General features: G+C 40.4%; 2 protein-coding genes across 5 annotated transcripts in view; one reads left to right on the top strand and one right to left on the bottom strand.

The window, feature by feature from the left end:
* The window catches only part of B3GAT2 (beta-1,3-glucuronyltransferase 2), a 74,174-nt gene extending 52,265 nt beyond the window's left edge, over nt 1–21,909 (top strand). Inside the window, exons 3-4 of the mRNA XM_046004791.1 lie at nt 20,942–21,090; nt 21,176–21,909. Of these exons, the coding sequence (XP_045860747.1) occupies nt 20,942–21,090; nt 21,176–21,262 (236 nt within the window). The 3' untranslated portion in view covers nt 21,263–21,909. The remainder of the gene's footprint in view (nt 1–20,941; nt 21,091–21,175) is intronic.
* SMAP1 (small ArfGAP 1) overlaps nt 21,726–24,228 on the bottom strand; it is a 170,368-nt gene continuing 167,865 nt past the window's right edge. For all 4 annotated transcript variants that reach the window (XM_046004787.1, XM_046004788.1, XM_046004789.1 and 1 more), the window contains one exon: nt 21,726–22,683. In XM_046004787.1, the coding sequence (XP_045860743.1) occupies nt 22,549–22,683 (135 nt within the window). In that variant the 3' untranslated portion in view covers nt 21,726–22,548. The remainder of the gene's footprint in view (nt 22,684–24,228) is intronic.

Here is a 24,228-nt window from a genome sequence, read left to right as displayed (position 1 = left end):
CCCCTAACCTGTGCTTGATTTTTCCAGGAACTGCCCGGACTCTGGAGCTTTCCAGAGACCCGCTGCAGCCACCTCATTAGCACAACAAAGTCACTCCCATCCCTCAGGAAATGCTAAGGGTTTTACAAGCTCCTGGCAGAGAACTAGGCTGTCAGCTTTTCCCCATTGAGGATGATATTCACTGTGGGTTTTTCATAGACAGATTTTATGAAGTTGAAGAGTATTCCCTCTATCCCTATACTTTGAATCTTTTTAATCAGGAACAAATGCTGTATCTTGTCAGATGTTTTTTCTGCATCAGTTGAGAGGACCATGTGGTTCTTCTCTCTTCTCTTATTGATTTGTTCTATCACCTTGATTGATTTGCAAATGTTGAACCACCCTTGCATCCCAGGGATGAATCCCAACTGGTCATGGTGGATAATCTTTTTAGTGTACTGTTTATTAGCTAGCATCTTGTTGATAATATTGGCATCCATATTCCTCAGGGATATTGGTCTGAAATTCTCCTTTTTGGTGGGTCTTTGCCTGATTTGGGGATCAGGGTAATACTGGCTTTATAAAAAGAGTCTGAAGTTTTCCTTCTGTTTCTATTTTTTGAAACAGCTTCTGGAGAGGAGGTATTACTTATTTGAATGTTTGGTAGAATTCTCCAGGGAATCCGTCAGGTCCTGGGCTCTTGTTTTTTGGGAGGTTTTTGATCACTGCTTCAATCTTGTTAATAGATATTGGTCTATTCAGGTTGTCAGTTTCCTCCTGATTCAGTTTTGGAAGTTTATAAGTTCCCAGGAATGCATTCATTTTGCCTAGGTTGCTTAACTTACTGGCATATAACTGTTGATAATAATTTCTGATGATTGTTTCTATTTCCTCAGTATTAGTCATGATCTCTCCCTTTTCATTCATAATTTTATTAATTTGGGTCCTCTCTCTTTTCTTTTGGATTAGTTTGGCCGATGGTTTATCAATCGTATTGATTCTTTCAAAAAAACAGCTTCTAGTTTTGTTGATGTGTTCTACTGTATCTCTACTGTCTATCTCATTGATTTCTGCACTAATCTTGATTATTTCCCTTCTTGTGTGTGAGGGTGGCTTAATTTGTTGTTGATTCTCCAGTTCTTTAAGGTGTAAAGAGAATTGGTGTATTCTAGATTTTTCAACTTTTTGAGGGAGGCTTGGATGGCTATGTATTTCCCCGTTAGGACTGCCTTTGCTGTATCCCATAGGTTTTGGACCGAAATGTCTTCATTCTCATTGGTTTCCATGAATTGTTTAAGTTCTTCCTTGATTTCCTGGTTGATCCAAACATTCTTAAGCAAGGTGGTCTTCAGCTTCCAAGTTTTTAAATTCCTTCCAAACTTTTTCTTGTGGTTGAGTTCCATTTTCATTATGGTCTGAGAATATGCAGGGAATAATCTCAATCTTTTGGTTTCAGTTGAGCCCTGATTTGTGACCCAGTATGTGGTCTATTCTGGAGAAGGTTCCATGTGCTCTTGAGAAGAATGAGTATTCTGTTGTCTTAGGGTGGAATGTTCTGTATATATCTAGAAGATATGGTCCATATATACAATGGAGTATTGTGTCTCCATCAGAAAGGATGAATACCCAACTTTTGTATCAACATGGATGGGACTGGAAGAGATTATACTGAGTGAAACAAGTCAAGCAGAGAGAGTCAATTATCATATGGTTTCACTTACTTGTGGAGCATAAGGAATAACACGGAGGACATCGGGAGAAGGAGAGAAGTGAGCTGGGGGAAATTGGAGGGGGAGACGAACCATGAGAGACTATGGACTCTGAGAAACAAACTGAGGGTTTGGGAGGGGTGGGGGGTGGGGGGTTGGGTGAGCCTGGTGGTGGGGTATTATGGAGGGTACGAAGTGCATGGAGCACTGGGTGTGGTGCATAAACAATGAATGCTGGAACACTGAAAAGAAATAAAATGGGGGAAAAAAAAAAAAAGGAATGAGGCACAAAGACCAGATAATTTTTTTTTATATACCCCGGGCTCAAAAAGGATAGCTTTCATACCCTAAAGAAGGGTGTCTACCACGTTCCCTGTTTTACTAAGTGCTTTCCTGCACAAAAACAGGGGGCACATTGGTAATGTCTCAGGGTCACTTTCAGCTTTGTCTGTGGATGTTTGCATGACTTGTAAAAATAAGACGTGATTGTGAAGTGATGAAATCATTTCATTTATGGATTATGAGATGGATGAGAATTCTAAGAGGACTCTCAGTTTTGGGGGCTGGAGTCCTGTGGACATGGGTGTGCTGAACTCTGGAACTAGTTGAGCTCCCTGGAGGGCATCCCAGGATGCAGGCATTTCAAGTGGCTGCAGAGGGAGGGGCCAGGGAAAGGAGCAGGGCCCAGGCGGAGGGCAGAGGCAACCAGAGGCAAGAGGTGGGTGGGTCATGAATTTGACTGTTGGCTGCCTTGCATCATGGATGTGAAAGAGGAGGGTGCTTGGTGGGTGTGGGAGTGTGAGAGCCGGGCATCCGGATGGTGTCATTAAGATGGTTGGCAATTGTGCTGTTCCCCGGAACAGGGGATATACGAGAATGGAGGGCCTGAATTCAAGAGGAGTAAGAAGTAGGCAGACTCCTCCAAGGAAAGTTAGATTCCCAGTAGAGCAAGAGGAAATGGATGTTCAGTCCAGGAGAGGACTGGGAAGGTTCCACTTGGTCAGAACAGTGATCACAGAGGATGCCATGGAAGTAAGTAGCTGGAAGGGCTGCAGGGAGCTATGTGCAAGGAGGATGAGGGGATTATTTCTGAGGTCCAACTCAAAGGTGGCATGAGTTTTGACAGGTTTTGATTCTAAGGACTGAGGTTGTACGTGGGCCACTGTATTTATTTATACATTTATTTATACTTTTTCTATTAACACCTACCTTCTCCATCCCTATGGCTTATCCCCATTTCCAATATAGTCTCTTAGAGATGCAAAGAGCCCTTTTAAAAATGAAACTTAGATCCATGCTTTAGAAGAGACCTCTTGGGAAGTAGGATGAATGGTGTGTTCAGGGGTGGGGATGGTGGATACCACTAAGAGGCAGGAAGGCCAACTCTTTCAAGAAATGTGGCAGGGTTGAGAAGGGAAGAGAGATGGTAGCCGTTTTAAGGCGTAGGAGAAGTGTTTTTTTGTTTTCCTTTAATGAAAGAAGAGAAACTGACGTTTTGTGAGAAAAAGAGATGTGTTGAAGTCCCAAAGAAGAGGAAATAGGGGGTGGGGGGGGACTGGGACTTCAGATGGACAAGTTGACTTTGGCAGAATCACCTCTTATTCCTAATAAGGAGGTGAGGTAACTAAGGAAACCGAGACCCGGGAAGGTGGAAATGCTGGTTGTTGGAGGCTGGCTGTCTGCTGGATATTAATGGGGCGGGAGGAGCACCGTGGGCTGAATCCCGCAGACACTGCTGACTGTGGGACCGCATGGAGCCTGTGGGGAACACACAGCCTCTGCCCCCAAGTAGTTGGTGTCTAGCAGAGAGAGAATGGTTATGATAAATGTGTAACTTGCTGTCCCCATGACATAGAAAATGAGGTATAAATGGGAAGTTTTGGGTTTATGTAAGAGAAAAGAGAACTGCTGCTGAGGACAGGCGCAGGCCCAGGTACGAGTGAATTCAAGGAACAGGAAACCTCAGGGTATATGCGGTTCTCAGGCGAGAGGCAAGCTCGGGGAAGCCTATGAGGATTGATTGATGAAATAAAAATTTGTCTTCCTTTCTGCGGGTATAGGGGGATTTGTGACAGTTTTTAGTTTAGCTAGGTGAACAATGTTGTATGATATGGTGATAGTGGACATGTAAAATTTAATTTTGGTTTTATTATAATTTGTTATACTTTGAGTTGTAACTTATGTGCAAAAGTATATGGTGGTTCAGGTAATTAGGACATTCTGTTAACCAGAATGCCAGCTGTATAAAAATGGGAAAATAGTAATAATATTCATATAATAATAATAATCATCACATTAGGAAAAAAGAAAATCCCATTGCTTGACAAGTTTCCAGGCTCTGGATTCACTGTGGGTGTTCTGTCTTTATGGAGGGTTGTGGAGTTTGGGCTCTCAGCCAATCACACTTACATAGAGCCTTCTTTCTCTAGATATTTGTTGAGAAGGAATTTTGTCTGGATTAATTTCCTTGGCAAAACCCTTTCTCAGTAGATAATATAGTAGTAAACATCAGCCTGGGTTCAGATCAACAAAGCCAAATGAACATAGCCAGAATTGGCAGTATTTTACTCGTGAATATAATTACTGCAAGAAAGAGAGGTATGGGATCTGGGTGGCTCGGTTGGTGGAACGTCCCAATCTTGGTTTTGACTTGGGTCATGATCTCAGAGTCATGGGATTGAACCCTGCGTCTGGGCTCCCTGCTCAGCAGGGAGTCTGCTTGGGATTCTCTCCCCCTGCCTCTGCCCTTCCCACCACTTGCACTCACTAGTGCACACTCGCTTGCTCTTTCTTGCGCTCAAATCTTTTTTTTTTTTTTTTTAAAGGTGGGTAATAACCTTGTTCTGCCACTTTGAGGCCATTTGTAAATTAAATGTGTTGTTTTCCACGTGTGACTGTTTGGTGTAAGGAAGATTAAATTAGTGTTCTCTGTAGAGTGACAGTGTGTCATATGGTTCAGTGCAGGGTCTGGGGACCAACATGGGACCTTGTCCTTAGGTTGGTGCAGCGTGACTGTCACTGGAGTGGTGTGTAGGCTCCCTGGGATGGAAGCGGAGCTGTGGGGGCATGGTGATTCCATCCTGAGAACTTAGACGCCACAGGGATGGTGACGGAGTGTTGGGGGAAGGGTGGCCTGTTGCCCGTTTGTTAGATAACAAATCCAGAATGAGGTACATTCTAGAGACCAGCAGGTGTTCAGTGGCCTCGCCGACGTGTTCTGTTCTGTCCACAGGGACCGCATCTGTGCGGGGTTACAGTGGGCATGTGGGGTGAGGAGCACCTGCGTGTCTGTGTGCCGGTCCCCAGGGGACTTTGTCCAGGGCAGGTGAGGGCGGGTGGCTGTGTTCAAGTGGGGCTTGGTGGAAGTGGAGGGGTATCCCTCAGAATTTCAGCGAATAAAGCATTCAGGACTCGGAATTTTGAAAATGAGAAGCTGTCGCTTCTTTCTGGGAAGCCCAGCTGACTTCATGATTATCGCTCGCCGAGCATCAGGCTCGTATCCCAGCTTTGGTGCTCCCTTGCTCAGTTCGGCAAGGGAGGTGCTAGTATTCTCCTCCTCCTTTAAATACAAGGAAATGGAGGCCTGGACAGGGAAGTCACTTGCCCAAAATTGCACGGTGACCCGGCTCCGGTTAGCGTGTCTCCAGAGATGGCAGTCCCACTGCCCGCCAAGTGACCAAGTTCTTGATCAGTGAGCCTCCGTGCTCTTCATCTACAGAATGGGGGAAATGGAATTCCTCCCAGAATACGACATCAAGGTCAGGGCACTTGGAACAGCTCTGTTGAATGGTGCGTCTCTTCACCAAGAAGCAAGATCAGACTGTGTCTGAGTTCCCCTGTCCCCTGGGCTCAGACGGCTCATGGGCCTGTCCGGGGGAATTGGCCCAGTGCTGTGTGTGGCTGATGACTGTGGGGACCGGAGCACTGATGAAGATGGACTGTGGGGGAGGGGCATCACTGCCACCCATGCTCAACTGGGGCACAGCAGGCCGTGCTTGCCGAGGTCCCCACATAGAGATTACGGGTCCAAGCACCTGCCTTCTGGGTTTTGGTGAGGTTGAAAGGAAAACAGATTCTGCAGAAGTTTCTGCTGTTCTTTCAGCGTTTGAATTCTCACCACACAGAGCCGCTTCAGGTCATTCCTGACGGTAACACCTAGGAGCATGTGAACTCATTGCTTTGGGCTCATGATGGACTTTGTCTCTCTCCTGGCTGGTGGACCTGTGCTCCTCATCATTCAGGGACCGAACTCTGCGTGCAGGATGGCATGTGGAGATAAACACCGTCCGCGGCTTTAGATTAAGTACTCCAAAAAGAGACTGATCAATAAGAGAAAACCAAAGCAGAAGATCATTAGAAAGTTGAGAAGTAGATTCATGTTCATTTTCATGATTTCCCAGATGACAAATCATTTCATAATTATGGGTGGCACATGGAGGAAGGATTCAAAGAATGATTCTCACACTTTCTAATCGGGTCACAAGAGGGGAGAAACGTCCTTTGTCACCACCTTGACTTTCCTAAGAGCTTGTGGGAGAGCGTCTGGAGATAGAGTTTTCATTTGGACTCTGTCGAAGAGGCAGACAGTATATTAGTGTAAATGAGAATTAAGGGTCGTTGCGTGCATGGTTGACTTGGGGGCTGGTGAGGTCAAGTCTCTGCAGTGGCTTCAGAAGTTGAACTTAGCGGGCGCTCTTCCTGGGCCCCCTGAGCAGCTGTATCACCCAACCCCAGACGCTGTGCACTTGAGTCCCCCTCATTTCAAATCACTTCACCTTGACCCACCACCAGGGCCAGCCAAGCACTGCCCCCTGCTCCTGGGCCCAGGGTAATCCAGACTGACACACGCTGCCTTCCAGAAAAGGGAATGTCACTTTATCTTCCCAGGTTTGCATCACTAATTTCTAGTCCCTTTTCAAGACTCAATAAAGGGATAGCTTTTCTGGGAAATTTTTCCCGATCTTTCTATCCACATAGAAGCTGCTCCCACATGTTCCCCTCTTGCACTTATCCTCGGGGTAGTGCTCACCTGGGTGTCCTGCCTGTCCCAGGCTTCCTCTGCTCATGGAGCCGGAGAGCTCCACTGGGAGAGGCGTCATCTCTTCTAATCGCCTGGGTACGGCCGCTTACAGTAGTAGGTTGAACAAATGTTTGAATTCTTGAATTCTAACTTTTCTTTATTTCTGATTTAAGGGTTATCAAAATTCAAAGTTTTACAGCTTCTTATTCCTTCTGAGCCCTAACTGCCATTTTTTCTTTTTTTAGAAAACATTTTTATTTATTCATTTGAGAGGGAGAGGGGGCAAGGCACAGAGAGGGGAAAAAGCAGACTTCCCACCGAGCTGGGAGCCCTAGGCAAGATTCGATCCCAAGACCCTGGGATCATGACCTGAGCCGAAGTCAGATGCTTAACCGACTGAGCCACCCAGGCACCCATGCCATTATTTCTAAATGGTGAGATTATTTGAACTTTGAGTTCTACTCCAAAGAGCTCTCTAAGGAGTGTCTAGGTGGGTGGGTCTCAACCTGGCTACACATCAGAGTTTGAGAGAACATACATATGTGGGCTACTTCACTGAAAATTAAACCATAATCCTTGGGTGTGGCTGCTGGTGGTGGGGGGGGGGGGGTCCGTAATTTCCTTTTTTTTTTTTTTTTTAAAGTCTGAAGTGATGATAAAGTGCAGCTAGAAATTAGAACGGTTGGTGTAGGTGGTCAGAAGCTACTCTTCTATTTCTTCTGGGGGCTCGTAGATGTGGCCTCTTGCCCTGCCACCACTGAGTCTCATCTGGAGGTTGGAGGTAGGATAGCCCCTGCTGAAAAAGTTTGAGAATGTTCAGTAAAATTAATTTCCATGGAAAACACTTCCATGGGTCAAGCAAGAAGAGAATTTGAGCATGGGAGAGGAGTTTTTAAAATGACAACAACTGAAAAGCACCACCAGCAATCTATAAGACAGTTTTCACTGGGAAGGCAAGTTTAATCTTTTTAAATTGTGGTGTAATATACTTGACATAGAATTTACCATTTTAACTATTTTTTTTTCTATTAAGATTTTATTTATTTATTTGACAGAGAGAGATCACAAGTAGACAGAGAGGCAGGCAGAGAGAGAGAGGGAAGCAGGTTCCCTGCTGAGCAGAGAGCCCGATGTGGGACTCGATCCCAGGACCCTGAGATCATGACCTGAGCCGAAGGCAGCGGCTTAACCCACTGAGCCACCCAGGCGCTCCCCATTTTAACTATTTTTAAGTAGAAGATAGTATTAGTTACATTCACACTGTTATGCAGTGATCTCCACTCTCCATCTCCATAAATTCTTCATCATCACAAACTGGTACTTTGTACCCATGAAATACTAACTACTGCCCCCCCCCGCCCCCACCCCAGTCCTGGTAATAACCACTTTCTATCTCTGTGAATTGGACTGTTTCAGGTACCACCTGTAAGTGGAGTTATGCACTATTTGTCCTTTTTAGTTCACTTAACATGATGTCTTTAAGGTTTGTCCGTGTTGTAGCTTGTGTCAGAATTTCATGCCTTTTTTTTTTTTTTTAAAGATTTTAATTTATTTATTTGACAGAGAGAGAGATCACAAGTAGGTAGAGAGGCAGGCAGAGAGAGAGGAGGAAGCAGGCTCGCTGCGGAGCAGAGAGCCCGATGCGGGGCTCCATCCCAAGACCCTGAGATCATGACCTGAGCCGAAGGCAGCGGCTTAATCCACTGAGCCACCCAGGTGCCCCAATTTCATGCCTTTTTTAAGCTGAATAATATTTCATTGTATATATAGACCACATTTTGTTTACCCATTTACCCATTGGTGGACATTTGGGTTTCCACCATTTGGCTATTGTGAATAATGCTGTGAACATGTGCGTACAAGTAACTGTAAGCCACTGCTCTGAGTGCTTTTGAGTGTACACCTAGAAGTAGAATTGCTGGACCATATGGTATTGTATGTTTGATTTTTGTTTGTTTGTTTGTTTTTGAGGAACTGCTATACTTTTCCCCACAGTGGCTGCATCATTTTACATTGCCATCAGCAATGCACAGGAGTTCCAATTTCTCCATATTCTTGCTACATCTTTATTTTCTGTTATTTGAAAAATTATTTTACTTTTATGTGCTGGGGTCTGAGGAATAGGTATACAGATACCTTCTTCTCCGGTTCTGCTGTATTTTCTGGGTTGGAATAGAGTGGCTTAGGGGCACATTCGGTAGTATTCATGGATAAGGTAAAGCAGAAAATCTCATAGGCAAAATAAATCATGAGACAGTGATTCTTCATCAGACACCGTCAACCTTGTTGACTGAGCCATTCTCAACACAGACAACACTTCATGTCCCATCAGAGTCCTTTTGGCTTTTGAGCCAACAGGACCACTTCCCCTTCTGAACTTCAGTCTTAGGCATGTCTTAGTTCTCTGCCGCCAACCTACCAAAAAAAAAAATCCATCATGGATATTTTTAGTATCAGTTAATTAAGGCTTCTTAATTTATCTTTGATTCTTTCCATCCTGATTCAGCATCCTGACAGTTTCCTTAGAAGACTTAGGTTTCTGTGATGGTTTGTTTTCAGAGTAAAGATTCAAATGAATTGTTTATAGATTAAATAAAGAATAGGTCTTAGACATGAAAAGTGTTTTATTTTTTCCACAAAGAACAATGACTGCTAAATGGCTTTTTAGGAGTTTTAAAAACTGGACCAAAAAAAAAATAATAATAAGGCTTATCCTGAAGCAATTATAAAGTTTCGGTCTGTATTATGGAGCAGATTAACAGATCCATTTAACAGCCAGGCCATGCTTTTTCATTCCTTTTCTGCACTAGAAGAAAATCGTTCGAAGGTATAATTGGAAATAAATGTGGAAGACCAGACTTCTGCCTGCCCCCTAGGAGCACACGAGGCACACGAATATTTAGGGTTAGGGCCATGAAAATCTGTAGTTGAACATTTAGGTGAAGTAGTGGCAATTTAGACACAACAGTCACTAAGTAAAGGACACATTCCTTTTATACAGCCCCCTTTTCTGCTTTCTATATCTGATTTAAGCATAGTGAAAATGATTCCAGAAACACTGCTATCAACGCATCTGTTTTTCAGGTGGATAGTTCACAGATGCCAAGACTGGAAGGTACAAGATTATGGAAAAACAGCACTTAAGTAGCAGATTTCCATCTCTTAAATTGAGATATAATTGACATATAACATACTGGTTTTAGATGTACAACATTTGTCTATATTGCAAAATGATCACCGCAGTAAATCTAGTTAATATCCATCACCATGTATAGTTAAAATGTTTTTCTTGTGATGAGGACTAAGTTCTGCTCTCTTCAACTTCCAAATACACAATATAGTATTAACTATAGTCACCATGCTATAATTCTATCCCCAGGAATTACTTATTTTGTAACTGAGACTTGGTACCTTCAGATCACCCTCTATCTGCCTACTTCTGGCAACCATTAGTCTGTTCCCTGGATCTGTGAGTTTGTTTGTTTTGTTTTTTAGATTTTGCATTTAAGTGAGATAATTTGGCATTTGTCTTTCTCTGATTTATTTCATTTAGCCGAATGTACTCAAGGTTGACCCATGTTGTTGCAAAAGGCAAGATTTCCTTCTTTTTATGGCTGAGTAATATCCCAGTGGGTATATATCTACATCTTCTTACCCATTCATCCGTCAGTAGACATTTAGGTTGCTTCCATGTGTTGGCCATTGTAAATAATATCACAGTGAACATGGGGCAGAGGGCTGTGTGTGCATAGATCTTTTTGAGTATTAATTTTCTTTTATAAATACCCACAAGGGGTATTGTTGTATCATATGGTATTTTTAATTGGGGGGGGGGAACTCCATACTGTTTTTCTTAGTGGCTACACTAATTTGCATTCCTACCCACAGTGTGCATGGGTCCCCTTTTCTCCATGTCCTTGCCAACACTTATTTCTTGTCTCTTTGACTCTAGTCATTCTAACATGTGTGAGGTGATATCTCATTGTGGTTTTGATTTCCATTTCCCTGATGGTAAGTGATGTTGAGCATCTTTTCATGTCTCTGTTGGCCTTCTGTATGTCTTCTTTGGAAAAATGTGTATTCAGGTCCTCTGCTCATTTTAAAATCAGATTGTTCTGGATTTTTGAGTTATAGGAGTTCTTTATATATTTTGGATGTCAACCCCCTTAGCAATATGATTTGCCAATATTTTCTCCCATTCCCTTTTTATTTTGCTGATGGTTTCCTCTGCTGGGCTGAAGATTTTTTTATTTTGATGTGGTTGCATTTATTCGTTTTTGCTCTTTTTGCCTTTTCTTTTGGTATTAGATCCAAAAAGTCATCACCAAGATTGCCATCAAGGAGCTTACAATGTATGTTTTTGTGTATGAGTTTTATGGATTCCAGTTTTAATATTCAAGTCTTTAATCTGTTTGGAATTAATTTTTATGTATGGTGTAAGATAGTGGTTGAGTTTCATTCTTTTCATGTAGTTGTCCAGTTTCCCCAAGACCATTTATTGGAGAGTCTGTGCTATCCTTGTTGTATAGTCTTGGCTCCTTTGTCATAAATTAATTGATCATATATGCATGGGTTTATTTATGGGCTCTTCTGTTTCATTTATCTCTGTATTTCGTGCAAATACCGTACTGCTTTGATTATTACAGGTTTGAAATCTTCCTTATATTTTATTCTTTCTGAGGCAACTGTAGGTGGGAATGTTTTCTTAATTTCTCTTTGTGATATTCATTACTATTGCATCAAAGGGCAACAAATTTTTGTGTATCAATTTTGCAAATACTATCAACCAAGAATGCTATATCTAGCATAAGTATCCTTGAAAAATGAAGGAGAAATTAAGATATTCCTGATAAACAAATGCTGGAAAAATTTATGACTAGCAAATATATCCTGTAAGAAATACTGAAGGAGTCTTTCAGGCTGAAATGGTAGGATACCAGACAGTAACTTTGATCCACACAAATATGAGTACCAATAAAAGTAAAGTATAGACTAATTTTTAAGAGAGTACAAATGTAATTTTTACCTCTCCCCCCCCCACTTTCTGATTTAAAAGACAACTGCATAAATAATAATTAGAGATCAGGGTTGAGAGATACAAAATATAGACATAATTTTGTGATAGTAGCACAAAGTGGGGAGGAATAATGGAGCGTACTATTTTTTTAAAGATTTTATTTATTTATTTGAGAGAGAGAGAGAGAGAACATGAGAAGGGAGGAGGTCAGAGAGAGAAGCAGACTCCCCATGGAGCTGGGAGCCCAATGCAGGACTTGATTCCAGGACTCTGGAATCATGACCTGAGCCAAAGGCAGTCGCTTAACCAACTGAGCCACCCAGGCACCCTTGGAGCCTACTGTGTTAAGAGCAAAGTTTTTGCGTACTCTTGAAATTGATACTGATTTAAGCTCAACTGTTAGAAGTTAAGATGCTAATTATAATCTTCAGGGAAACTGCTAAATAAGTCACTCAAAAAATATTATACAAGAAAGGATAAGTGACGAAATGACACACTAATAAATATCTTTTTAATGCAAAATAAGATGGTAGTGGAGGAATAGAGGAATTAAAAGATATTAGACATATAGGAAACAAATAGCAAACTGGCAGATGTAAAACTTAATTTACCAGTAATTCCATTAAATATAAATAGATCAATTCAGTCAAAAGACATATGGGCACAATGGATTTGGAAAAAAAAAACAAAAAACAACAAGTCAAAAAGTACCATGATGGAAGTATAATGCTCTCTATGGAAAACATTTTGTATTGAAAAAGGTTGAAAGCAAAAGAATGTAAAAAGACTTGCCATGCAAACAGGAACCAAAAAAAGAGCTGGAGTGACTATATGAATACCAGACAAAATAGACTTTCAGAATTGCTACCAGAGACAAAAATGTTATTTTATAATGATAAAAGTATCAGTCCCTTATGAAGATACAACAGTTGAAAATATATATGCTTCTTACAATGGAGCCCTAAGATATATAAAGCAGAAATGACCACACTGAAGGGAAAATACAGTTCAACAATAACAGTTACAAACATCAATATTCCATTTTAAATAATTGAACAATTAGAAGACAAACTAAGAAGACTTGAAAAGTACTATAAATCAACGAGACCTGTGACATCTAGAGAATACTCCACTCAACAAGAGAATATGCATTCTTTTCAAATGCACAATTGAACATTCCCTAGGATAGATTATAAAGTAATTTTTATGTTGGGCCATAAAACAAGCCTTAATAAATTTAAAATAGTTGAAAGCATACAAAATGTGTTCTTGGGCCATGCTGAAATGAAATGAGAAATCACTACCAGAAAGGAGTTTGAAATTTAAAAGCATATGGAAATTAAACAGCATACTCACAACCACTTGGTCAAAGAAGATATCACAAGGGAAATTGGAAAATATCTTTAGATGAATGAAAATGGAAAGACAACATACTAAAACTTAGGGAATGCAGCTAAAGCAGTACTTAGAGGAAAATTTACACTTACAAATGACTCTTTTAAAAAGAAAGATCTGAAACCAATACCCTAATCTTTTACCATAGAGACTAGAAGCAGAAGAGCAAACTAAACCCAAAATAACAAGTGGAAGAAAATAAAGATTAGGCTAAAATAAACGAAATAGGGAATAGAAAAGCAATAGAGGAAATCAGCAAAACCAAAAGTTTGTTCTTAAAAACATCAAGAAAATTGACAAACTTTTTAGTTAACCTGCCCAGGGAGAAGGAGGCAAGCCTCAAATTACTAAAATCAGAAATGAAAACAGGAGCATTACTACCATTTTAAAAAGACTGTAAGAGAAAAGCATGAAAAATTGTGTGCCAACAAATTAGATAATGTAGATGACATGGACAAATTAATGGAAAGACTATTAAAACTGACTCAAGGGGCACCTGGTTGGCTCAGTTGGTAGAAACATGCAACTCTTAATCTCAGGGCTGTGAGTTCAAGCTCCATATTGGATGTAGGTGTAGAGGATTACTTAAGAAAACAAAACTGACTCAAAGGAAATAGAAGATCTGAATAGACCTATAAAAAATAGATTGAATTAATAATCAACAAAACTTCTATAGAGAAAAGCCCAGTTCCCGATGGTTTTGCTAGTGAATTCCAACAAACATTTAAAGAACATTTCCAAAACATTTCCAAAAAATGGTAAGGAGAGAACATGTTTGAAGTGATTGTATTAGGCCATTGTTAACCTCATACCAAAACTGGTATAAGAAAAAAAAACCCCATAGACCAATATCCTTCATGAATAGATGCAAAAATTCTAAACAAAATACTAGTGGAGTTAATCCAGCAACGTACAATAAAAAGGATTATATATCATGAGTAGGTGGGATTTAACCATGTAGTATAATGTTGGTTCATATACAAAAGTCAGTAAATGTAATACACTGTATCAGTAGAACAAACAACAAGCACCACCTGATCAAATCAATAGATGCAGGAAAAGTATGTGACAGAATTCAACATTTTTTCATGATAAAAACACTAGATTGATAAATGGGGAATGGAAAAGAACGTCTTTTATCTGATACAGGGCATCTATGAAAAAAAATACTTAATAGCTGAAGATGAAAGCTTTTCCTCTAAGATCATGACAAGGATAACTCCTCTTCACAGTCGTATTCACTGTTGTAGTGTAGGTTATTGCCAGGGTAATTAGTTGAGAAAAAGGAACAGAAGATATCCAGGTTATAAAGGAAAATATCTTCAGTTATCGAAGCATGATTTTTTTTACATAGAAAATCCTCATGAATATATATACAACTTGTTCCACTCCATGCTGGGCATGGAGCCTACTTAAAAAAAGGAGGGAATGGGGTGCCTGGGTGGCTCAGTGGGTTAAGCCTCTGCCTTCGGCTCAGGTCATGATCTCAGGGTCCTGGGATCGAGCCCCGCATCAGGCTCTCTGCTCAGCAGGGAGCCTGCTTCTTCCTCTCTCTCTCTCTGCCTGCCTCTCTGCCTACTTGTGATCTGTCTGTCAAATAAGTATATAAAATCTTTAAAATAAAAATTCATATGGGAAAGGAAGGGACTCAAAATAGCCAAAACAATTTTGAAAAAGAACAAAGTTGAAGACTTAAACTTCCTGATCTGAAAACTTAGTACATAAAGCTACAGTAATCGTGTGGCACTGGCATAAAGATAAGCATATGAATGAATAGAACGGAAATGACAGAGCACAAATAAACTCTTATGTCAGTTGATTTTTGCCAGGGGTGCCAAGACCATTCAATAGAGAAAGAAGAGTTTTAAAAGGTGCCCAGAGTTATGAATATAATAAAAGCCACTTAATCCCATCCTTTGAAAAGGCAAATTTCAGCATCTATGAATTATATCTCAATAAAGGGGTGGGTAGATAAGGAAGATTCATACTCATACACACACACACACACACTCTCACACACTCACACACACACTCTCTCCCTCACACTCACACACACACACTCTCTCTCTCTCTCCCTCTCTCTCCCTCTCTCTCCCTCCCTCCCCGAAAGACCGGATGTGCTCTGCTAGGAAGAGCTATGGGAGTGGATCACCTCAGAAAGAATTACAGAAGAGAGAAGTGCCATACACACATCTCTCTTTCTAAGACAATTCCCTGAGACAATTTATGTGTGTGTGTATATATATTTTTAAGATTTTATTTATTTGAGAAGGGAGAGAGCAAGTGAGCTTGTGCTCAGGAGAGGGGTAGGGGCAGAGGGAGAAACAGACTCCCCCACCAAGTAGGGAGCCTAGTGCAGGGCTCAGTCCTAGGACCCTGAGATCATGACATGAGCCAAGGGCAGACACTTGACCAACTGAGCCACCCAGGTGCCCTACATGTACATGTCTTAATTTGGAAATTGATATCTTTTTTTATTTCAAGTGAGTACAGACGGACTTTTGAAGTTATCTGATACCTACTGCCAGTAGTAGAAGTGTGTCAGGAGCCCAGCATTCTAATACCATTATCCAGAGCGATTGTCAGGACAAAAATATCATTAGTATCTTTCTTGTGACCAGATTGGTACTGTCGTCGGCGTTGGTGGTATAGTGGTGAGCATAGCTGCCTTCCAGATTGGTACTGTTGCCAAAATCTATCCTTTGGGAATTAGGAATAGTTTTGGCATTTAACAGCCTTGCTTGAGATTAGATTATGTGTAGTTAGAAAAGAGAATATTCCGGTGGGACAAGTATATAGAGGTGAGACTGATACACAATGGAAGGTACTGGTAAGCACTACTGATGCTTTTTTTTTTTCTTTTCAGCATAACAGTATTCATTGTTTTGGCATCACACCCAGTGCTCCATGCAATACGTGCCCTCCCTATTACCCTCCACCTGGTTCCCCAACCTCCCACCCCCCGCCCTTTCAAAATCCTCAGGTTGTTTTTTAGGGTCCATAGTCTCTCATGGTTCATCTCCCTTTCCAATTTCCCTCAACTCCCTCTCCTCTCCATCTCCCCATGTCCTCCATGTTCTTTGTTATGTTCCACAATTAAGTGAAACCATATGAGACTTGACTCTCTCTGCTTGACTTATTTCGCTCAGCATAATCTCTTCCAGTCCCGTCCATGTTGCTACAAAAGTTGGGTATTCATCCTTTCTGATGGAGGCATAATACTCCATCATGTATATGGACCACATCTTCCTTATCCATTCGTCCGTTGAAGGGCATCTTGGTTCTTTCCACAGTTTGGCGACCGTGGCCATTGCTGCTATAAACATTGGGGTACAGGTGGCCCTTCTGTTCACTACATCTGTATCTTTGGGGTAAATACCCAGTAGTGCAATTGCAGGGTCATAGGGAAGCTCTATTTTTAATTTCTTGAGGAATCTCCACACTGTTCTCCAAAGTGGCTGCACCAACTTGCATTTAACTAGGGCCTGAAGGAGGAAGAGATTTGCTGGACTTGATTTTTCCTTTCCCATTTGTCTGGTTTTTGTTTTTTCCTTATTGCAATGACTAGGACCTCCAGTACACTGTTGAATAAAAATTAGAGCAGACAACCTTGCCTCATTCCAGTCTTCAGGGGATTAACACTGTTTTTCACCAGGAAGCATATATAATATCGGCAATAGGTACTTTATAGATGCCCTTTAACAAGTTGAGGAAGTTCTTTTATTAGCTTGCTGAGTAGCTTTTTAAAAATCTTAACTTGATATTGGATTTTGTCAAATTCATTTTCTCCATCTATTTTAATTTTTTTTCTTTTTAAGTCTAACTTGGTGAATTATACTGATTGATTTTGAAATGTTAAACCAATATTGCAGTCTTGGAATAAACCTCAGTCATGATGGAATGCCATGAATCCAACCAACTGAATCCAGCAAGATTCGGAGCTCACGACCTGAGCCAGAATCAAGAGTCAGATGCTCAACGGACAGAGCCACCCAGGCGCCCCTTTAGTACTGTTTTAGATGCATCCCACATTCTTTTGTTTTCATTCAGTTAACCACTTTTTCATTTCTCTTTTGATTTCTCCTTATATCCTAACTTATTTAGAATTACATTATTTGGTATCCAAATATTTGGAGATTTTCCAGATATTGTCGTATCGTTGATTTCTATTTGAATTCCACTGTGGTCAGAGAAATACTTTGTATGATTTGAGTTCTTTTAAATTCTGTTGAGATTTAATTTATGACCCAGACTATGGCCTGTTTTGACAATGTTCCATCTGTACTTGGGAATATTGTGTATTCTCTTTTCTTAGATGGAGTGCCCTAAAATGTCAGGTCAAGTTGATTAAATGTTATATATCCTTATTGATCAAATTCACAAGTTTTCTGTTATTTCTTGAATTTTTAATTTTCTATCTCCTTTCCACCTTTCATTCGGTTTCTGTGACTTGTGAATCACAGAAAAGGTCACTACCTTTTGGTAGTTTCGGTTGTTATGTCTTCAAGTTTACTAGTCTTTCATTCTGCAATGTCTTATCAGCTGATAATACCAGCCAGTATATTTTTTACAACAGTGGGATAATTTTGGGTCTTTTTTCTATCTTCTGTATCTCCTTAGTGTGCTCAATCTTTCCTATACCTTTTTGAACATATGAGGTTTATTTATGTTTTAATATCTTTGTTCTGTATTATTTCTATTGGCTGATTCTGTTGATTTCTGTTGACTGATTGTTTTCATTATGGGGTTGTATTTTCCAGTTTTTTTGTGCATATGCTAATTTTTGTAGCTCAGGTATTTTGAATTTTATGTTGCTAGGTACTAGAAAATATATGTATGTTAGGTTATGTTTATATAGAATATGTGTAACATGAATTTATTACATACATCCATATATTTTTATGCACACACATGCATACATATACACACACAGGAATACAAACATACGTAAGAGTCAGTTATCTCCACCCTATCTCTACTTCACCTCAAGTCAGGAAGTCCTGTGCTAAGATTGGATAACCAGTTTTAATTTGCATTTTATTTTTTATACATCCGTAGGACAGAATCCTACTCCCATGATTTTTGTAAGCTCCTAGTATCTCAAAAACTACTGCCAAGGGTGCCTGGGTGGCTCAGTGGGTTAAGCCGCTGCCTTCGGCTCAGGTCATGATCTCAGGGTCCTGGGATCGAGTCCTGCATCGGGCTCTCTGCTCCACAGGGAGCCTGCTTCCCTCTCACTCTCTCTGCCTGCCTCTCTGTCTACTTGTGATCTCTGTCAAAATAAATAAATAAAATCTTAAAAAAAAATACTGCCAATATCCTTAAAGCTAAATTAATTTCACTAGTAAAAAGGGTACATATAATACTTGAGGCATCAATACCTGGAAATTAAGAAAACCCAAAATATCCATCTTGGGTTGGAAGCAGTGGTTTAAGGAGCTAAAGGTCTTTGTGCTGCTTTTAGAAGGAGAACTCTTTAATGCCCTGTTTCATAGCAGGTCAGATGATTCCCTGAAAGGCAACCCAGAGTTTGGGCCTAGTTAGTGTGTGGTTCCTACATGCTGGCTGTGACTTGCTTCCTTTGAAGCGCTCATTGAGCAGGGGTGCAGCAAAGAGAGCAGGAGACTGAAGAGCATCTGAACTGCCCACCTCCCCCTTGTGTGTTAGAAAACAGAAAACCACTTTGTTACTGTGGTGAGCCACCCACCACCTCTTTCCAGGGTGCTGGCCTGCCAGGTGCACCCTTTCGTCCAGTGAGGACAGGAAAAGGGCCACCCATCAGCTTTGCTTGTGGAAGTTGTACACTGTGCTATGTAAGTTTGCTTGTAAGAAACAGAAGGTTGTTCCTGAACCAAGGAAAGCAAGGAAATACACATTCAGTGGTCACCATGATGAATGTGTTAAAGACAAGGGAAAAGGAAGAGAATTAAAGTGGGTTCATAGCATTTTCTAACAGACTTCTCTACATTTTGGGGTTTTGTTTTTTAGTAAGAATGGGGAAATAGTACCTTGAAGCCATGTGAAAAATATACCTGACTCTTTAGTGATTGAGAAGGGCAGTCCTCATCTATAGAAAAAGAAAAAAGAAGCAAGGCATCATAGGACACTGAAGGCAAAGTTCACCTATTAGAAAAGTCACTTTTCATGTGTGAATTTGAACCTTTGGCTTTTTGCTGAAGAGGTCTGTGGCTGTTTTAGCTGTCTGAGGAAGGCTTCAGACTTGTTAGCCCAGGGGTGCGAGATGCATACAGGTGGCCTGATTCTTCCACTTTCACGGGCCCTTTTCCTATCATCAACAGTTGTCCAGCCATAAGCCACCTGCCCTTCATGATATTTATAATGGTGTTTTTATTTATATACTGTGTTGAACACTGCTTTGCGGTTAGTGGGGTCTTTCCGTTCGCTAATTTTACAGTAAGCTGAAAAGGTGTCACACCTCTTGCAGATGAGGAAACGGGGACATTTCAGGATCAAGAAAGTTTAAGTGACTTGACCAATGTCCCAACTACAAGGATCCAGGCAAAAACAAAAGGCTTCTAATTCCAGATTTAATGTTCCTTCTGCTAGAATGTGCTGCTTCCCCCCAGGATTTGTGGAGGATACTGGGGCGCCAGTCCTCAGGTTAAGGCTTTATTTATTATGTGTCACTCAGCATGTGATGTGTTTGTAGGTGGCTTAGAGGGGAGTGTTCCTGTAGAGGAGGCAAGGCCTAGATGTGGGACTGGCCCAGTCTGGCAGGTGGAGAGGTGATGAGAATGCTGGTTGTGGTTTTCTCACAACTCCCCAATTACTGCCTGGGATCATTTGGTACTTGTTAACTATACTTTTGAAAAAAAAAAAAAAAAAACAAAAACAAAAACACAAATCAACTCGGTTAATGAAGAGGGCAAAATGTTGCTAAGAAGTGCTCCTGGGGATTGGTCCTCACAGCTAATTCTGGGAAGGTGTCTGACTTTAGAGTGTCTGCTTAGTCATCACGAGCAGAGGTCTAGGGCTTCAGACTTTCAGAACAACTACAAAGTTTGTAGCAGTTGCTTACTTAGGTAGCTTGTAGAGTGTTTAATGGCTAAGCCTTTAAAACAGGGTTTATTAAACTACAGATATAAATAGTAGTAATTTTTATGACTAAACCATTGAAAGAAATTGACAGTCATTTGTTTCCTTAAAGAAACTAAGCCCCCAAACCAAATTTATCAAATGGGACTGATATCTCCTGCACTGATTTCCAAACCCCCCACCCTTGTCAGGTTGAACCAAACTGGAAATTTAAACCAAATGATTATATATTTTTCATTTCCTACCTGACTTCTATTCCCCAGTCTTCTAAATTTAAAGTAAATCACAAATCACAGCAGCGCTGGTTCAGATAAGAGCACCCATAAAACACCCATGTAAAAGAACAGGCAGGAGACCTGGGTGGGCACACTCATACCCAGAGGATAGTTAGGGTAAGTCTGTGTGCTCTTCGACTACATGTAGTTCTTAATTCCCAGAGAGCCGAGTGTCAGGCGTGATGACCTCCGTGAACTAGCAGCTGATTAGCAATAGCCTAGACTTTGTATTTTACGGTAGATGTTGTCCCTGCTCCCACCCCGCACATACACCTTTGTCGTGGCCCTGAAGGTACTACATTGTAATGACTGGTTTTCCTTTTCAGACTGTCACACGTGTAATGCTCCTAATTCAACTTCGTGAACCAAGACCTGGCACATACTTGGCATTTAAAAAAAAATTTTGATGTGTCCGAATTTTTAAAGAAAAAAGAGAAGTACACCAGTATTTTATTTTAAAGTCTTTTTTTTTTTTTAACTTTTCACAAAGGATTTGCTGTAAGTCTTCAAGTCATCTTGTCCAATCCAAAAGCCGTATTTAAGCGTCGTGGATCCCAGCCAGGGATGCAAGAATCTGATTTTCTAAAACAGATAACAACAGTTGAAGAACTGGAACCAAAAGCAAGTAACTGCACCAAGGTATTCATTTCACTTGTGCTGCTTGACCTTGTTGAGTGTCAGCGTTAAGAAGTGTGGCTACCCAAAAGATTTCCCTCCCCTCCAGGTTCTCGTGTGGCACACTCGGACAGAGAAGGTTAACCTAGCCAACGAGCCGAAGTACCGCCTGGACACAGTGAAAATTGAGGTATAAACTGAAGCAGCAGCTGGTGCAGTTTGCTGGCTAGTGGACGTGGGAGAGGAGCCCGGAGGTCAGGCTGCAGAACATTCAGGTACTGTTCGCTTGGCTTCAGGACGACAGCCCATGTTGGCATCTGACAGACATCTGTTTCAGCAGAGCTGGTCAGTTCACACAGCTGATGGGGTGGCAGCAAGTGTATGTTTTTGTTTTCATTTGTTTTGCATGTCTTCCCTACAACTGAACTGGTTCTTTGTACGGTACAGCTAGTGCCACTGCGGGACACCATTGTATCTTATGTACTTGTTTTTCCCATTTGGTCTTACAGTTGGTAGAACTTAGCAGGTTTTAGAAACCAGTAACAGGCATTTTGTCAACTGAATGTTCCCAATTCTTCACTTTGCAATGTTAAGTAAGTTCTGTAAGGTTGGTGGCAGTATACACTGTAGGAAATAAAACCCACGAAAATAAAAAGGTCTATGGATTCATCTGTTTAATATAGGGATATAACATTTTGTCAATACTAGGCACCATAAAATGTAAACACAATTACTGTTATAAACCTGGATATACCTTCAAGGATTGAAAGTGGCTTTGTTTAGTTACCCTGTTTGCATATAGTGCAGAGAAAGGTCTTCGTGTTATTAGCACTATGTACATAAGAAGAGCTCCAAATTACAAGAAAGGCAGATAAAATTTGAGTTCTTTAAACATTTGTTAAACTAAGTTTTGTAGTAACATCCAGGTTTATCTTCCTTTCACTAACCACGTTCCCTGTTAAGCACATCATAACAACAGCACAGTGAAGTGAATGATGAAATAAAAGAATTTTGATACACTAGAAAACAGTGCTCAGTGATACATTTACATTCTATTTATATGATTAAATGTTCGATCATACAGTACCTTCCTACAGGATTACTGGCTAATTTGGGGTTGGGGTTTATACTGTTAGAGGTATTACTAACATGATAACTACTTCCCTTATATGCAGACATTAGAGCTATAATTTTATTGAGAGTAAAACTGATTACGCAAGTTGACTGAGCAGCTTCTCAAATAATGTGGTCTATGAAATCATGGGAAAGGAGCTAAGCTGCCCTTGACATAAAATGGTTTCTCAACCTGCTTTTCACATCAAATTTAATCAGTACAGACCAACACGGTCAGTCAGATAATTCTTAATATGAACAAATGGGGAAAAAGAAAAAAAAATATGTACATGAATAAACAGGGGAACTAGATGCGTTTTAGCAAGGAATGTCAGGTGGTAGTTCTGGATGAAACTTGCATTGCAGTTTTCATTTCCACAGCTGCGTGCTGAGAGTTTGACCCGATGAGCTTCCAGACCATCCTGCTGTTGTGTTGGGGGGCTGGCCAAAACCCACTGTTGGGGTCGTACTACTGATACTCATGCCAGCCATTTGCTGATTCATCTGTGAAACATAAAAATCTTATTTTAAGAGGCTTACTTCACTTTTAATTCTTGTTTCTTTAGCCATAGTTAGACATTTTAAAGTTACCTTGTTGTATTAGAGGCTGCCTTTATTTGAAGTTAATTTATCAGATAATGAAGTTTAATAGCAAATGTATTTTTCATCAATGTGAAAATTAGTCAAAGCACAGGAGTAAAAGCAGACTACCAAACAATATCTTCCTAAAGAAAGCTACTTTGTTCCCTTCTTGTTCTTTATTTCCTTTCACCTTTTTTTAACACTGTCCATAAAATGATCTCAATTCTATTCTATTCATTTTCAAGACTTCATTTTTTTGTCCGCCAAAGATTAACCTCAAATGAAAAAAAAAAAGTAGCAAGGCAATCTTTGAATTTGTATCTGAGTCCACTATCCTAACTTTCAACTCTACCAGCATGTCGTGCTTTAACAGTAAGGATTGAGGAAATTTTAGAAAGTAAAATATTCCAAAATTATACTTTGTGTATGACAGCTATTATTCTGTCTTTATTAAAACGTTAAATGGTTCTATATATTTTCTAAATATTAAAAAAGGTCATAAAGCATAACTTTTCTTTAGCTCAGTTAACCACTAAACATTTAAAATTAATTTTCATTATATAAGGTGTAAGATTACCTGTATTTTTATTCCAGACTGGAATCATATATGTATAGAAGCATCCTAACCTTCTCCCTTCTAAGATTGATAAGGTAAGATTTATCACAAAGCACAGAGTAGATTCAGAATCTATGCTCAGTGTTGGAATGTATTCTTAATAAAGTTCATTTCTTATTTTGCAAAGACACTAATGTACCCCACATTGCTGATAAGTGTCTAGTTCCTCATACCTACTAAAGATGCTATAACATCTGGAAAACAGCAGCACCCCTCAGCATGCCTGGAAGTAAGGGCCAACGTTAACTCCTTACGGATTCATCTAGCACCTTAACCTGAGCTGGATGTGCTTCAGCACTTTGTCTACACAAAAGCTGTTACTGCCATTTGGTACTTGAGGTTCCCAGAGGATAGAGATCAAGAGTCCGATGCTTAACCAACTGAGCTATCCCCTGGTAATTCCTTTAAATAGTGACTAGAGGGGCGCCTGGCTGGCTCAGTCGGTGGAGGATAGAACTCTTGACCTCAGGGTTTTGAGTATGAACCCCACACTGGATGTGGAGATTACTATAAATAGTGACCGTAAAAGCATTCATGTGATATACATTGTTTTGATAATGTTAATTATCACTATAGACTGTTCTCAGAATGCTCTCAAGGTAAACAGCTGACCAGAACAGAAACCAAGATCCCCCAAATGCTAGAGGAACATCAAATAAGAACTGTGAAGGGAAGAGTTGCTGGAGCATGAACCCAAGTCTAAGGTCAGGATAATGGAGCACTAAAATAGAAAGCAATTTGAAAGAAGGTATACTAAAATGTCAGTTTTTGGCTTTAAACTAACATATGAAGCGATGTCTGAGACAAATGTGGATTGTCTCTAAGCAAAGAGGAAACCCAACATTATAAAT

Source organism: Meles meles, chromosome 5 (assembly GCF_922984935.1).
Source record: "Meles meles chromosome 5, mMelMel3.1 paternal haplotype, whole genome shotgun sequence".
Lineage (NCBI taxonomy): Eukaryota > Metazoa > Chordata > Mammalia > Carnivora > Mustelidae > Meles > Meles meles.
This window is presented reverse-complemented; position numbering and strand designations above follow the sequence as displayed.